Below are 13,335 nucleotides of genomic sequence, written 5' to 3' on the forward strand. Positions count from 1 at the left end.
ATACGGATTTCTGACATTTTTTTGCGGTAAAGTAAACTCGCAGCGCATCTCTAATTCCAGGGCTTTGTTATTCTTCGGCGGGGGCTGCCGTGGCTCCGCGCTGCCTCGCTGCGCCGGGCTGGGCTGCGGGACGCCCCTCTGCTCCCCTCGGGAAGAAAACACGGGGAAGGGAGTAATTAAACCCGCGTGGCCCCGGGGCAGCGTCACCTAAGTGCAGCCGTGGGGCCTCCCGCAAAGGCACCCCTCTGGGAGCACACCCCTTGCTGCCGCCAGCGACACGATAACAAGAAGCTTTAACTATGCCCACGACAGACATTTCGTGGAATACGTTCTCCCCCCGACGGCTGCCCGGCCTTGCCCCCCGAAGCCTGCAGCCGCGCGCACTGGCTCGGCCGGGCTCCGCAGCCCCGTCCCACCGCGGCCGGGGGGCAGCTGGGGAGGGGGCGACACGGGGCAATGCGGGGCGACACAGAGGGATGCAGGGTGATGTGGGGTGATGCGGAGTGATACGGGGCGATGTGGAGTGATGTGGGGCAATGCCAGCGGCAGTCTGCAGCCGGGTTTCGCGGCAGCGTGGGGCCGTGCAGCGGCAGCACGGGCTGTAAAAGCTCCGGCACTGTAAAGGCTGGGGCGCGGGCACTGTGAAAGCAGCCCCCAGCTCCCCACTGACCGAACACCAGCAGCGAGCAAAAACAAAGGGGCTTTTGTTTCCTGGTGGGGTTATCGTGCTGGGTCCTTCGGGCTTCCTGGACCCCCCACCGCTCCACGCCTTTTTCTCAAGCTGAAGTCACCCCGACCCCCTTTCGCTGCTATGATATGTCAGGGAATCGCACCTCGGGTCAGGTCCATGGAAGTGCCTCCGAGCGCCTGCTCTGACGCTCCCCGCCTGCGGCCCGACCAGCCCGTCCTCGCCGCAGCGCTGCTGCGCCGGCAGCCAGCCTCAGCGGTCCCGGGACATGCAGAAACCGCCCTCTCTCCTGCTGCTGCCCGCAGGGACGTGTGTCAGATGTGCATGTGGCGGGGCAGCTCCAGCCCCAGCAGCCCTTCGCCAGCTGGTCCTGGTCCTCATCCTGGTCCTGCTCCTGGCCGTGGTCCTGGCCTGTGGTTCCTGGTGCCTGGTCCTGGCCTCTGGTCCCAGGTTCTGCTCCTGGTCCCGGTCTCGGTCTCGGTCCCGGTCCCGGTCCCAGGCAGGACGAGGCAGGCTGGGGAGGACAGGGGTTCCTGAGCAGGACACGGTGGGGACGTGCAGGTGGGGGCAGGATGGGCTCCCACCGCGCCGGGCGCCGCTGACTTCCAGACATTCCTCCTGTGCGTGGCCGGCACCACCTCAGCTCATAACGTGATTAAAAGATTAAAATCTCTCAGTTCAGCAGCAAGCAGCAAATGAAGCTTGAGACAGGGATGCTGAGGGGCTGCGGTGCCTGAGGCCCCCGCGACAGCAACGCAGCACCCCGGGAAGGGCGGCTGAGGCCATCCGGGCGGGTGGCTGCTGGCACCACAGCCCTCCCTCCAAAAACACCCTCCCGCGGGCACGGCCGGCCCCTCGGTGAAGCTGGGCAGTGAAGCCCTAATTCCCCCCTGCTCCGACCGCTGCCTTCTCAGTTACGGGCCGGGGTTGGTTTGTTTGTGGTGGTTTTGCCTCATTCCTGGCCCCGCTGACCAGGCTGGCCGTCCCGCTCGCCCTGCCGCTGAGCTGGCCCCACCAGCACCGTGCCATGGTGCCGGCACAGCCCAGAGCCGTCTCGGGGCTGCAGGTGAGCCCCGGGGGGTGGCCAGCCTTTGGGCAGGCAGGGTGCACAGCGGGTAGAGCACGGCACCAGTCCTGCTCCAGGTGACTTCCCAGCCAGAGCCCGTCCCTGGCCACAGCCTGTTGGCACCCGCTGAGGGGGATCGCCTCCCCCTTGCACCAAAAACCTCAGTCCTTGTTCCACCTCGGGTGCTGGGTGCCCCCAGCCCTGGGTGCTGGGATCCTCGCTGGTGCAGCCGAACCACCCCCGGCTGCAGTTTGCTCCCACGGAGGGCCCTGTGCCCACCCTGCCCCGGGGTGCGAGACACACCGTCACTTGCCTATGGCCACGCCGCCCTTCCCTGGCCATGGAGAGCCAAGAGCCACCTGCCCGGCGGCTGCAGGGCCGGGACCGGCTGCGCGCAGAGCATCCGATGGGGGAATCGCGCCCTTCCCTCCGTTCTTATCTCTGTCTGGGGGCCGCTGACCCGGAGAACGAGGCAATGTGTGTCCGGCAGCAGGTGGGAGCGAGTCCTGGGGCTGTGCCCACATCGCAAACATGCTTCAAAGCCAGAGCCAGCAGCACCGAGCGTCACGGGGATCTATTTTTATTGCTCTCCCTGACCCTTCCCTCCGCATGGTCCCTGCTGCCGGCAGGCCTGGGCAGAGCCCTGGCAGCGCAGCAGCGCAGGGAGGGGAGGCATTTCCCGCTGTGCCTCTCCCTCCCTCTCCCCAGGGACGTGCCCTGGCTCCCTGCTACAGCGGCAGCGCAGCAGGACGGTGCTGGCACCGCTCTGCCCACATGCCCTGCCGGGGCATCCCTGCCCTCCGTGTCCCCACGGCATGGCTTGCAGGGCAGCACCTCACCGGGATGGGCACGTTCCCGCTGAGACCCACCAGCCCGTTGCACCCAGGGCCAGCAGGGAGCTAGGGAGGACTCGGATGGCGAGGCTTCCCTGGAAAGCATGCGGGTGCCCGGCATCAAACCTGCTAAAGTGCTTCCACTTGGCCGGGGCTGCGCTGGCAGCGGGGAGCTGTTTCTCTTGTAACTGTGATGAAGCTGCGGCTGGAAGCACGGCGGGGGCTCAGGATGTGAGTGTTGACCAACACAAACAGTGCTGGTCGGCCGAGCAGCAGGCGCTGCCGGCTCCGCACGCACCTTCCCAGCACCCCGGGGCTGCCGGGGGCTGCCAGAAACGGCACGGCGGGGAAGCTGAGGCATGAACCCAGCCCCGGGACCACGGGGCCTCCGCATCCCTCCGTGTCCCCCTCTCCGGGCTGGGGCAGGCACAGAGGGCACAGCCCAGCACAGACCCGCCGCTCCCAGCACGGACGTGCTGCTCCCAGCAGGGACCTGCTGCAGGAGAGGAGGAAGGTGGAAGGAGCAGAGCATCGGGCACAGAGGCAGCACCCACCTCCCTCCACCGCCTCCCTTCTCCGGGCCATACGGGGCACCGTCCTGCTCTGCACCGAAAATAGAGCTGACCGTCCCCAGGGCCGGCAAGAGATTTACCGGGGGCTGCGACCGAGTCATTGCCGGGGGAGGCAGCGCAGCCCGGCAGGGAGCGCGGCCTCGTGCCCAGCAGCCCTGCCTTCGCCCGGCTGGGACCTGCCTCGTGGGGCCGGGGGTGACCCGGCTGCTGCTCCGCCTGGATCCCTCCCGGCACGGCTGCCCGGGCACGGCCAGACTCCGAGACCAGGGGCTCAGCGGGGGGCTGTGCCTGGGACACGGTGCCCAGCCATGCCAGCAGCCTCTCGGCAGAGCCTGGCAGTCCCAGGTCCTCCCCGGGGAGCAGGAGGCTCGGTGCCAGCGCCACAGCCCTCGTGCCGTGCCCCCATCCCATCGGCCGCCCGCGCTGGGATGTGTTTGGCGGGAGAACGCTGTTGCTGCCGGGGACCCTGGTCGGTCTCCGGAGAGCCGCAGGGCGATGCGGGGCTGCGGGGCGACGCGAGGCCGAGGGTGCCAAGGCTGCCGACCCTGAGCGGCAGCGGGAAAGGGCTGGGCGGTGGGAGGTGGCAGCGGCCGGAGGGAAGGGAGGGGAGCTGCGGGCCTTGGCGGTGCCACCGCTGACTCACTCACCAGTGGAAACAGAAATCTGTTCCCAGGCTCACCGCCGCCACCTCCAAACCACCCCAGCCCCCCCGGCACGGCAGCCCCTCGGGGGGGGGGCGCACCCTGCAAACAGCCCTTCCCCGGCAGCGCCCCACAGCGCGGCGCGGGGGGAGGAGAGGGCTGCCTGCGGCCGCTCTCACGGCCGGGCTCTGCTCGCCCCTACACAGGGACTTTCTCCATCACCCTGCGGATGCCCGGCCAGGCTGGCGGGGAGCCAGGAGCCCCAGCACGCGGCAGCCCCCGTCTCCTGGCAGCCCAAGGGCCACCTTTGTCCGGGAGCCCCCAGGACGGCGGGAGCAGGGCCCCGCGGGGCAGCGCCTGCGTCCAGACACTGCCCGCATTCATGGGAGCAGCGGGACCGGGGCGGTGTGGGGACAAGTCCTCCCCCAGCCCAGCCAACAAAACGGGCATTCAGGGCAGGCAGCGGGCAGCCGCCCCGAGCAGACCTGGGCCGCTCGCGTGGCCGGCAGGACATGGCATTTCCCCGCCGGGCCAGGCGCTCACAACGCAGGGCTTGTTGCCGGCCAGATGCACCGGACACGCTGCTCGCACGCAGCCGTGCGGGGCCACGTCTGCCCCGGCACGCGGAGGGGAGTGGGTGGCACGGTGTGGCCGAGGGCACCTGGACGTGCCCAGGCCGGTCGCTCCCAAGCTCCCCGCCTGCCCTGCGCAGCACCTCGCGCGTCCCACCGCGTGCCGCTCCCTGCACCCCCGCCGCACGCAGAAACCAGGGTCGGCCCTCGGTGTTAGCGCTCAGGAGAGCTGCTGCGGAGCCATCCCAGAGGAGGGAGGCGACAGGAGCGACGCCAGGAGCGTTAGAAGAGCTGGGGTTTGCGTCCATAGCGGCAAACACCAGCCAAGGGAGGTGGACCCGGGGCTTTCCCACCCAGACCTTGCACAACTTGCATCCGCCTCTGCCGTCTCTGCAGCTCCCCCCTTCCCCCAGACCCCCTGCCCCTGCCCAAGCTGCAGAATCAGGTCCAGGAACGGGTCCTGCCAGCTCCCAGAGACACCATCCGCACTTGGCCGGTGCCTGCTGCGCTAGGGACTCACGGAGAGAAACATCTGGTCCTGCTGAACGCTTTCCAGGGCGCGCGGCCAGGGCTCCCTTCGCAGTGGCATCAGCCCTGGGCCGTGCCCCGCAGTCAGCCGGCAGCTGGTCCTCCTTCCTCATCCCCGCCCTGGAAATTATTTATTTGCTGAAGAACAGTTTTCCCCAGGAAGTCTGCTCTAAAGCTGAGGGACATCTTCAGTTACAAGGAAAAAATAAACAGTTTGAGCCTTGGAGGCCCTGACGCTCTGCAAACACCAGCGCTAAACCCAGGGCCGGCGTCGGCAGCTGCGCGGGGTCAGCGCAGGAGGGCGGCAGGGTCCCCCAGGAAAGGAGCTCCGAGCACCCCCGCATCGTGCCCGGGCAGCGCCGTGCCGGAGGGGGACAGAGCCCGTGCTGCCTGCAGTGCTGCCTGGTCCCGGTGAAGGCAGCGCAGCCCTGGGGTGCCCTGGGGGGGCTGCCCTTTGCTGGGGGCTCTCCCTCCCCAGCACGCTCAGGCCCGGGCAGCCCCTGCCCACACGGGTGCTCCTCCACACCCCCCCCGAGCACAGCCGCACCGCTGAGCCAGGCTGGCACCGGCACGGGCGCAGGCTGTGGGCCAGCACGTTTACCTTCATCTTCTGCTCTTTGTCTTTGCTCCCCCCCCAACACCTTTGCAGACAGTTTGCAGCCGGCTGTTTTGCGGCAGCAGCTTCTGCCAGGGGGCTGGGACCACGCGTTCGTCCTCTGGGGCTGGCAGGTAAAGCGGGAACCAGCACAGACCACTGACCGCCCTGCGGAGCTGCGACAGGCCAGGACGGGCATCCGCCTGGCTCTCACAGCCGTAACAAGTGACTTCGGCACCTACGCCTTGGAGGAAGCTTGCGCTAGAGCCCATCACCTCACCTCTGCATCCATTCAGACAATCAGCGTGTTATTCCCGATAATTTAAAGGGCTGCCTGTCCGTGGGATGTCTTCTGTAACAGCACAGGGTAATTCCGATGACAGGGCTGGACTGGTTGGTTTTGCCACCCTGCTATGGGTGGATGGAGTAGTTCAGCCCCAGGATTCAGTGAGGTGCCAGAAGCCCATTTACCTCCTTAAATACCTGGTGTGGACTGCGCACAAACCGAAGCTTGAGCTGTTCTCCCATATGGGGATGGCTTCTGGGCGCAGTCCCGGCTTGCCAGCCCAGCGTGTGGCAGGTCACCTACTCCCCCTCCCGACCGCAGCGCGCTGCGCCAGGGTCCCCTCTCCCGAGGGAGCAGTTCCACGCTTTGCACAACCACCCTCTGCGCAGGAGGCAGAAGCAAAGCCTGCCCTTGGCAGCAAACGCTGCGCCCCAGCCCAGCGCCGCAGGACAGGCTGAGGCGGCTCCGAGCTGAGCACCCTCTGTTTTGTTCTCCATTCACAAGGGTGTATAGAAAAGTTTTGAAAATACAGCAGATTGTAACTGAAACCCCCATTAGATACTTGAGAAGTTGTACAAACCGATTTACCTTCAGTGCAGGTCTCTACCTGCACTAGAGACCTCCAGAGGAGCCTTCCGACCTGAATTATTCCATCTTCGTAACTGCGCCTTGTAGAACTGTAGACACACAAGAACCAGCAAAACCCTCCCGGTTGTGACTTCAGGACGTTCAGAGGTATCGGCCTCAAGCTGCTACTCATTCTGTCTCTGCAGTTTGGGCGCACGTTTAGAGTCTTCTCTGGGCACGATGATGCTATCCAAACCTGGGACTTCTCCTTGGATGTTCAATGCCTGGTAATTAGGTTTTTTTTTTCTTTTTTCTTATTTTCCCCTCTTGTTACTGACTAGTAAATGGCATGCTAGTGATCTGTATCACAGTCGGATCTTTTAGAGAGAAGATCCTCTCCAGGCAGTGCTGCTGCTCTCATGGCTGGGGTGGAAGGTGACAGCCATTTCACCCGAAGTGCACGCTGATGCCGTCATCAGAGGCTCTGCAGTGCATCCACCTTCTTCCCATCTTCATTGTCAAGCCAACACACAGCTCGCGCCATCCAGGAGCAGACTCTGGAAGGCCATCAAACATTACCTGCGTTTGCTTTTCCGCGTCAGGAACGCTGGCAAGAGCCAGCAGGCTGCCCTCGGACGCGCTGCCGGAGGAGCATGGGGGTACACCACGCCTCTCCAAAAGAGAAGCCCAAACGCAGCCAGGCACGTTCTGACAGAAGCAGCCTGCCCCAGCCTGCCCCTTTCCCAGCACAGGACCAGCCTCTCCCTCGCCTCTTTCAGGTATCGGACTCCTGGGACAGGAGCGTGCGGATCCGGGATCCTCGTAGTGGTGCGCTCCTTCTTCTGGAGGGCCACATGTGCCGGGTGAAAAGCACGTGCTTCTCCAGGAGCAGCTTGCTGCTGGCCACTGCAGGATATTCAGAAACGGTAAAGCAAAGCATTTTGTAACCCTGCCTGCCTTTACGGTAATACGAACATGAGCCAAAGGAGCCAGTGCTCACACGCAACACTCCATCTTACGGCACGCTTCAGCAGCCTGGACCCACGCAGAGCGGAGCCCAGAGCTGTGCCAGGCTGGGCCTCCTTCGCTGCCAAACATACTGTGTTCAGGTCCACACGAAGCTCCTAACAAAGCTATCACACAGCCAGTATTAGCATCATTGTAAAGCTATCCCTCATAATAGCTCAATATATGGGAAATTCACTTTACCACACATAATTAGACCTCTCTCTGGATAAAACTTGTTTGAGGCTTGAAAATCCTTCAGATCTATGCTATGTTCAGCAAGCAGAATTAAGATCTTTTTCCTAAACACAATCTGGATCCAATCTAAGGACTCCCTAATGGGTAGAGAATTTTTCATGTGAGAATATATTAGCTACGCTAACACAAACCATGACTGCTGCATCACTAACGCTTGAGCAGCACTGTGTATGTAACTCTTCCTTACATCAGAACCAAAAAAGGCCTTTGGAATCGCAACTCTTGAGTTCCAGAGAACTCCTTGGGGGACAGGAAGTCAAACCATTTAACTAGTTCAGTGCTTGACAGGTGGAACTGTGAGAGCGGGGAGTGCCTTGAAACTTTAGAGGTAACAATCTTCTAGCTCAGCTTTTCTCAAGTGTGGTTTCCTGATTGCATTTGACCTCAATCAGTCTTCACATGCACACAAAAAGAACACTTGGTCTGAAACCAGCATATCCCCTACATTTTCCTAACGCTTAACTGGAACTGAGCTTCCTCCCTTCCCATCCCGCAGCGTGTGATGCTGTATGCTGACACCAGCCTGATCGGACTATTCTCAACCCAAAGAGATAACCTGCGTGCCACTAGAAACACGTCCTCTTTATGCTCCTAACTCCCAGGCGAGTGCAGCACCAGCCTGCAGACTTCCTAGCAGGCAGCGTTGCAGCTTGTGTGGGTTTCTGCCTGCGGGCACCCCCGCAGCCCTGCCGCAGGCCCCCCGTGCAGCTGGGCACCGACAGACCAAACACCCTGCATCCGAAATGCGCCCCTGCTGACAGGGGACATTGGATGGTGCCTTCACCTTCCCCCCGAGAGCACCCTCTGGCTTCCAGGAGCCATTGCCAAGATAAATCGGCTCAAGTGGGAACAAATCCGGAGGATGATGCTGGAACCCAGCTTCCTGACCGACATGAAATAAGTTTCCTGGGAAGGCGGCTGCAGCAGCCCTCTGGCCACCCCTCGCCCCAGCTCCAGGCAGCGGTGGTCAGACTAGTGAGGTGCTGTGAGGTGCCGGCCTGAAGCGGTCTGCCGGCAGGGCCAGGCAGCTCAGCCAGGCAAACCACCACCTACAGCATCCGCCCGAACCGGGGACGGTCGGGGATTCTTTGGCGCTACAACTGGTTGCACAGAGATCCAAAACAAGTGCTGATGGAATTCTTCGGTTTCAATGAAGTCCACTAAAACACTTCAGCAAATCAGTTCATCTCCGTAACGCTTCAACACAGGCACAAGACAAACACTGTAAACATTTACTCTGAAGCTACTGAAGTGAATAGCGACTCACTGTAAACATCTGTGTAAAGTTTCCATTTTAAATCAATCTCAAGTTAAATATTTTTTGTTTGTTAAGTTGAACCACCTTCACAGATCTGTACTCATCTACCTGTTCTTCAAAGAGAAGAATAATCCTAAACTGCAAGTTACGTCAGTATTTTCATTAGCAATAAATTCAAATAAACTTTCTGTGAATCCTCCAATTTCTCTTCATAAAGCTGACGACTTCTTTATTCCACCACTACTAAAAAAACCACCAGTGACAGCTTCCAAACAAAATTCTATTTAATGACACATACTCAGCCAATATAATTAAGAACTTTCGGCACGTTGCAGTTTTATGCCTTGATGGCATATTTCCGGACAGGGTACAAGCGTTCTTTTCGCTGCTGTTTTTTGGTCTTCAGATTTTCCTCATGTTTATTTAATCTGCGTCGCATGGCACGAGTCTTCTTCGGCCGCAGATCAAGAGGCTTGTACTTTTTGCCCTATTTTCAAAAATACACAAGAAGTTGAGTTTGAGAGACCGCAAGGCAGCAATCAGGTGCACGAGCTCATAGAGCGCCGAGCTGCCTGCAAGAACACCACCAGCAGCAGTGCTTTAAGCTTCTTTTTATCGGGACTATCATTACAGTCTAGAAGTTTAAGAGAATTCTCTCCACTGCGACACATGAGTTGATTCCAACTTCCGTGCCAGTTGTACTAGCTTTGACTCAGGTTTAAGTAATGCTTAATCTTACAAGTCCCAGTTACCCAACACCTCTTGAAAAGTTCTTTTTTCCCTATTCTATATAATTAAAATCCCAAGAACTAATAGTGTAAAAATTATAGAAACTTATTGAGATAAAGAATTCCTTGGTCACCTCAATGTGACTAAAATTTAGCAAAGCATCTGCATTTCTGGAAACTGCATCTTCTAGGAAGTGTACTACACCCCAGAGAAGTGATGCTGCCCAGAAGTCTCTCCTAGCAAAAGCAGATTCACACCGAGCTTACAGAATTCAGGGTAGCCTTGCAATGATATTCAAAAAGGAACCACGACCAGACAACTTTAAAACTGAACACAAATGAGTATTTTTTTTTTTTTTTTAGTTTTAAGCTTTTAAGTAACAATCCACAAAATTAGTTCCTCCCTACAAACTACGTATTTGAAAACAGTAAGAGAAAAAAGACCACTACGTAAGATGTTTGGACTTACCTTGTAAAACTTCCTCAAGTTCTCCTTCTGGGTCTGATTGATAACAGTTAGCACTCTGGCAATGGATTTGCGCACCACACGTCTGCACGTGGAAAAAAAAAAAGTATGTCTCAGAACATACTGAAAGACAAGTACCATAGATTCAAAACCCAGCCTACAGAAAACGTGTACATGCTACAACCAAGTAACTTACACTACACCACGTTGTAGCAAAACACTAACAACTTCCGGCGTCTCAGCTGAACGTCTCTGAGCCGAGAGACATACAAACGCGTTTTCAAGCCTATCAACATTTATTCCTCTTTCACACTATTTCTTCTCTTGTTTTACAGTGCCAGGCAGTCACAGACTCCGGAAGCACCTCTCAAACACAGCGCACCGGGGCCCCCACAACCCAGCCGTGAGCGCTCCCGCGCGAGTACCGGCTGAAGGCCGCCGCTCTGCCCCACACCCCCTGCTCCGGCTCGGGCAAGCTCCTCCGCGGCCTCCCCGCAGCACCCCCCGAGCCGCGACACCCGCGGGCCGGACCCCACTTACATCTTGGAGAGCTTGGAGGCAGCCCCGCCAGTCACCTTGGCCACGCGAAGCTGCGACAGCTCCACCTTCAGATCGTCCAACTGCTTCAGCAGCTCCTCCTTCTTCTTCCCCCGCAGGTCTCGGGCCTTGATCTTGGCCTGCGGGCGGCGGACAGGCCGTCAGCCCCGCTCCCGGGACCCCGCCGCGCCCCCCGGCCGGGAGCGGCCTTCCCCGGGCCACCGCCCCGCGGCCTCCCGCCGCCCCTCAGGCCCCACACCGCCGCCCGCCCTCTTCCCCCCACATCACGGCGACGGCGGGGCCAGGCCGGCAGCGTGTGACAGCGGCGCGGCGGGCTCGGTGCCGCGGCGGGACGGCCGGCGGCCCGGTGCCCGCGCGGATGCCGCCGGATTGCAGCGGCAGGGGCAGGGAAGCGCTCACCATGATGGCAGCACCGGCGCGGCTCGGGGCGGAAAGGACGGAAGCCGCGCGGGGACAGGAGGCGGAGGGTGCTGGCGGCCGGAGCCTACCAATCCGCGGCTGGGCGGGGGGAGGAGCCTGGGCGCTGCGCACCCCTCGCGGGCAGCGCGGTGGTACCGGCCGCGGGCGCTGACAGGGAAGGCGGGAGGCGGCGGCGGGGCAGCGCCGCCGGCCCCGGGGCACTGGGGCTCCGGCCCCTCGGGAGGGGGCTGCTGCGCGCCGCTCTACCGCGGCGGCTCGGTGCTGCTGGTGCTGCCGCTGCCCCCCTTCTCTTTCAGCCGCTGGAGCCCTGTCGGAGCGGAGCCGGTATTCTCGCGCTGGCCGAGGTGCGGCACTCTTACCCCGCCAGCGGTGGGGACGTGACGGCGGGCGGGGCGGGAGCGGCCACCGCGGCGGAGCGGGGCTGGGGCGGGGGTACGGCCGTGCGCGCAGGTGGCCAGGCGGGACGGACGGGCGGGCGGGCGGGCAGAGGGAGGGAGCTGGTCGGGTCGGGTCCGGCGCGGCGGGACAGGCCTCCCGCACGGTGGCGCCGCCGCACGCCGCCTCCCGCCGTATCCAGGCAGCCGCGCCGTGCCTCACCGGCCCCGCGCGGGAGGGCGGGGGACTCCCGATTGACGGCCTACGCCGCCAATCGGAAGGCCGCCTTGCCGTTAGCCCGGGCGCTCCCCCAATAGGAGCAGGCGGGGGCGGGGCGAGGCCGGCCCAGACTAGCGTGAGGCGGCAGCCGCGCTCCGCGCAGCCGGAGCCCTCGCCGCGGCGGCGCTGGCGGCTTTGCTCGGGAGCTGGCGGAGGCGGCGCGGATGGTGAGAGGAGCCGCCCGGCAGCGCCTGCCCCGCACCGGCCCGGCCTCCAGGTGCGGGGGGCGGAGCGGCGGCGCGGGCGGGCGCGGGCGGGGCGGTGGCGCGGGCGGGCGGGAGCGGCGGCGGCTGCGGGCGCCTCGGGGCAGGCCCGGCGGCGGCGCGCCCCTCACCGCTGTCTCGCCCCCACAGAGCTCCAGGCCCAGCGGAGAAGCCCTGCCGCAAGCGGAAGCCCAGGTAAGGCGGGAGCGGGCGGCGCGGCAGGTGCGGGCGGGGGCGGCCGGGGCTGTGCGGAGCATCCCCTCCCGGCGGGCTTCTCCCGGCGGCGGGGCAGGCTCCGCGGCGGCGTTAAGCGCCGTCTGAAACGAGTAGCAGCTTCGCCGGGGGGTCTGTGCCCTGTGCCGGGGCTGAGTGGCAGCGATGGCGGTGGAGGCTGCCGAGGCCCTGTGCCTGGGTGCATGGAGCCGTGCTCACTGCTGTCTTTGCCGTTAACGGAGAAGAGAAATACGATGTGACACGTTTTCTGCTTAGGCCTTGGTTCGCAGCATAACTGCAATAATTACGAAGACGGCCCCCTCTATTAAACTTCTCCATTCTTTCTGTTATCTTCCCTCTCGCCCACCCCGCCTCCCAGCTGGGGAGGCTGTAGGTGTTTCGCATGCCTTTGACAGGTAGCTGCATTTCTGCATCAGCAAATGAATCCTTTCGTCTGAAATATTGCTGGATTTTACAAGAGCTGTCTGTGCAGTGCTGGATATCCAAACTGCAAGTTAGACGGAATCGTCTGGATTTGTTCTGATTGTAACTTTTATCTCGGCAACTCCCTCTTCACTAAATTCTTGTTTTGTACTGAGGAATGCTTTGGACAATAGGTGATGTGAAATGCCCTTAGGGACAGAAGCTAGATGATTGTTATGTTGTGTCATCCCCCCAGATTTCTTGCCTGTTACTGGCTATAAAAATGTCAATAACCAAAGGCTGCCCCAGAGGAAACATTCAGGATCAAGACTGCAGGTTTTCAGAGTCTGGGTCTAATCTCCCACCACAGAATAGGACCTGTTTTTGTCAAAGTCTGAGTTGCACTTCAGTAATTTAATAACCAGGATCCAAGCTTGCTTGCTTAAGCTGTGTCTCGGCTAAGCAATTCGAGTCCTCCAACTGGCAAAATGGATCCCGCAATATAAAAAATGCCTAGTTTTTGCAAGAGCTCTCCAAATGCAATCCATAATTCTCAGCATCTTGTCTAAGCTAATGCAAAGCAGCACTGTTGGACCATATGATGACTAAAATGCTAGTATAAGTGAGTCTCCCAGCATGCGTGTGCTCTCCCACCATTCCTGCAAGCAACAGAACCGCAGTGTTGGTAGCAGCCTTCGGCAATCACAGAACATCCTCCTGGTATGGCTCTTGCTGGGGAAGTTAGCAGATGCGGTTACTGCCCGGTGCATCTTCTCGCCTTGTGTGAACCCTGCTGCGTAA

At 61.1% G+C, this 13,335-nt stretch overlaps 2 protein-coding genes across 7 annotated transcripts in view; one reads left to right on the top strand and one right to left on the bottom strand.

The window, feature by feature from the left end:
- Nucleotides 1-9,135: 9,135 nt before the first annotated feature.
- Nucleotides 9,136-11,149, bottom strand: RPL35 (ribosomal protein L35). The gene is made up of 4 exons (XM_075519351.1): nucleotides 11,021-11,149; nucleotides 10,604-10,740; nucleotides 10,067-10,148; nucleotides 9,136-9,356 (listed from the first exon to the last, which is right to left on the bottom strand). The coding sequence occupies exons 1-4, from the start codon at nucleotides 11,021-11,023 to the stop codon at nucleotides 9,207-9,209; spliced, it is 372 nt and encodes a 123-aa protein (XP_075375466.1). The 5' UTR covers nucleotides 11,024-11,149; the 3' UTR covers nucleotides 9,136-9,206.
- A 607-nt stretch (nucleotides 11,150-11,756) lies between these two features.
- The window catches only part of SCAI (suppressor of cancer cell invasion), a 45,714-nt gene continuing 44,135 nt past the window's right edge, over nucleotides 11,757-13,335 (top strand). For 4 of the 6 annotated variants that reach the window (XR_012778174.1, XM_075519346.1, XM_075519347.1 and 1 more), the window contains exons 1-2: nucleotides 11,757-11,912; nucleotides 12,049-12,093. Coding sequence is in view for 3 of the 6 variants with exons in the window: in XM_075519346.1 (XP_075375461.1) it covers nucleotides 11,860-11,912; nucleotides 12,049-12,093 (98 nt within the window). In the remaining 3 variants the exon portion in view is untranslated. The remainder of the gene's footprint in view (nucleotides 11,913-12,048; nucleotides 12,094-13,335) is intronic. The other 2 variants (XM_075519349.1, XM_075519348.1) reach the window with 1 other exon arrangement.

This window comes from Mycteria americana, chromosome 17 (assembly GCF_035582795.1).
Source record: "Mycteria americana isolate JAX WOST 10 ecotype Jacksonville Zoo and Gardens chromosome 17, USCA_MyAme_1.0, whole genome shotgun sequence".
Lineage (NCBI taxonomy): Eukaryota > Metazoa > Chordata > Aves > Ciconiiformes > Ciconiidae > Mycteria > Mycteria americana.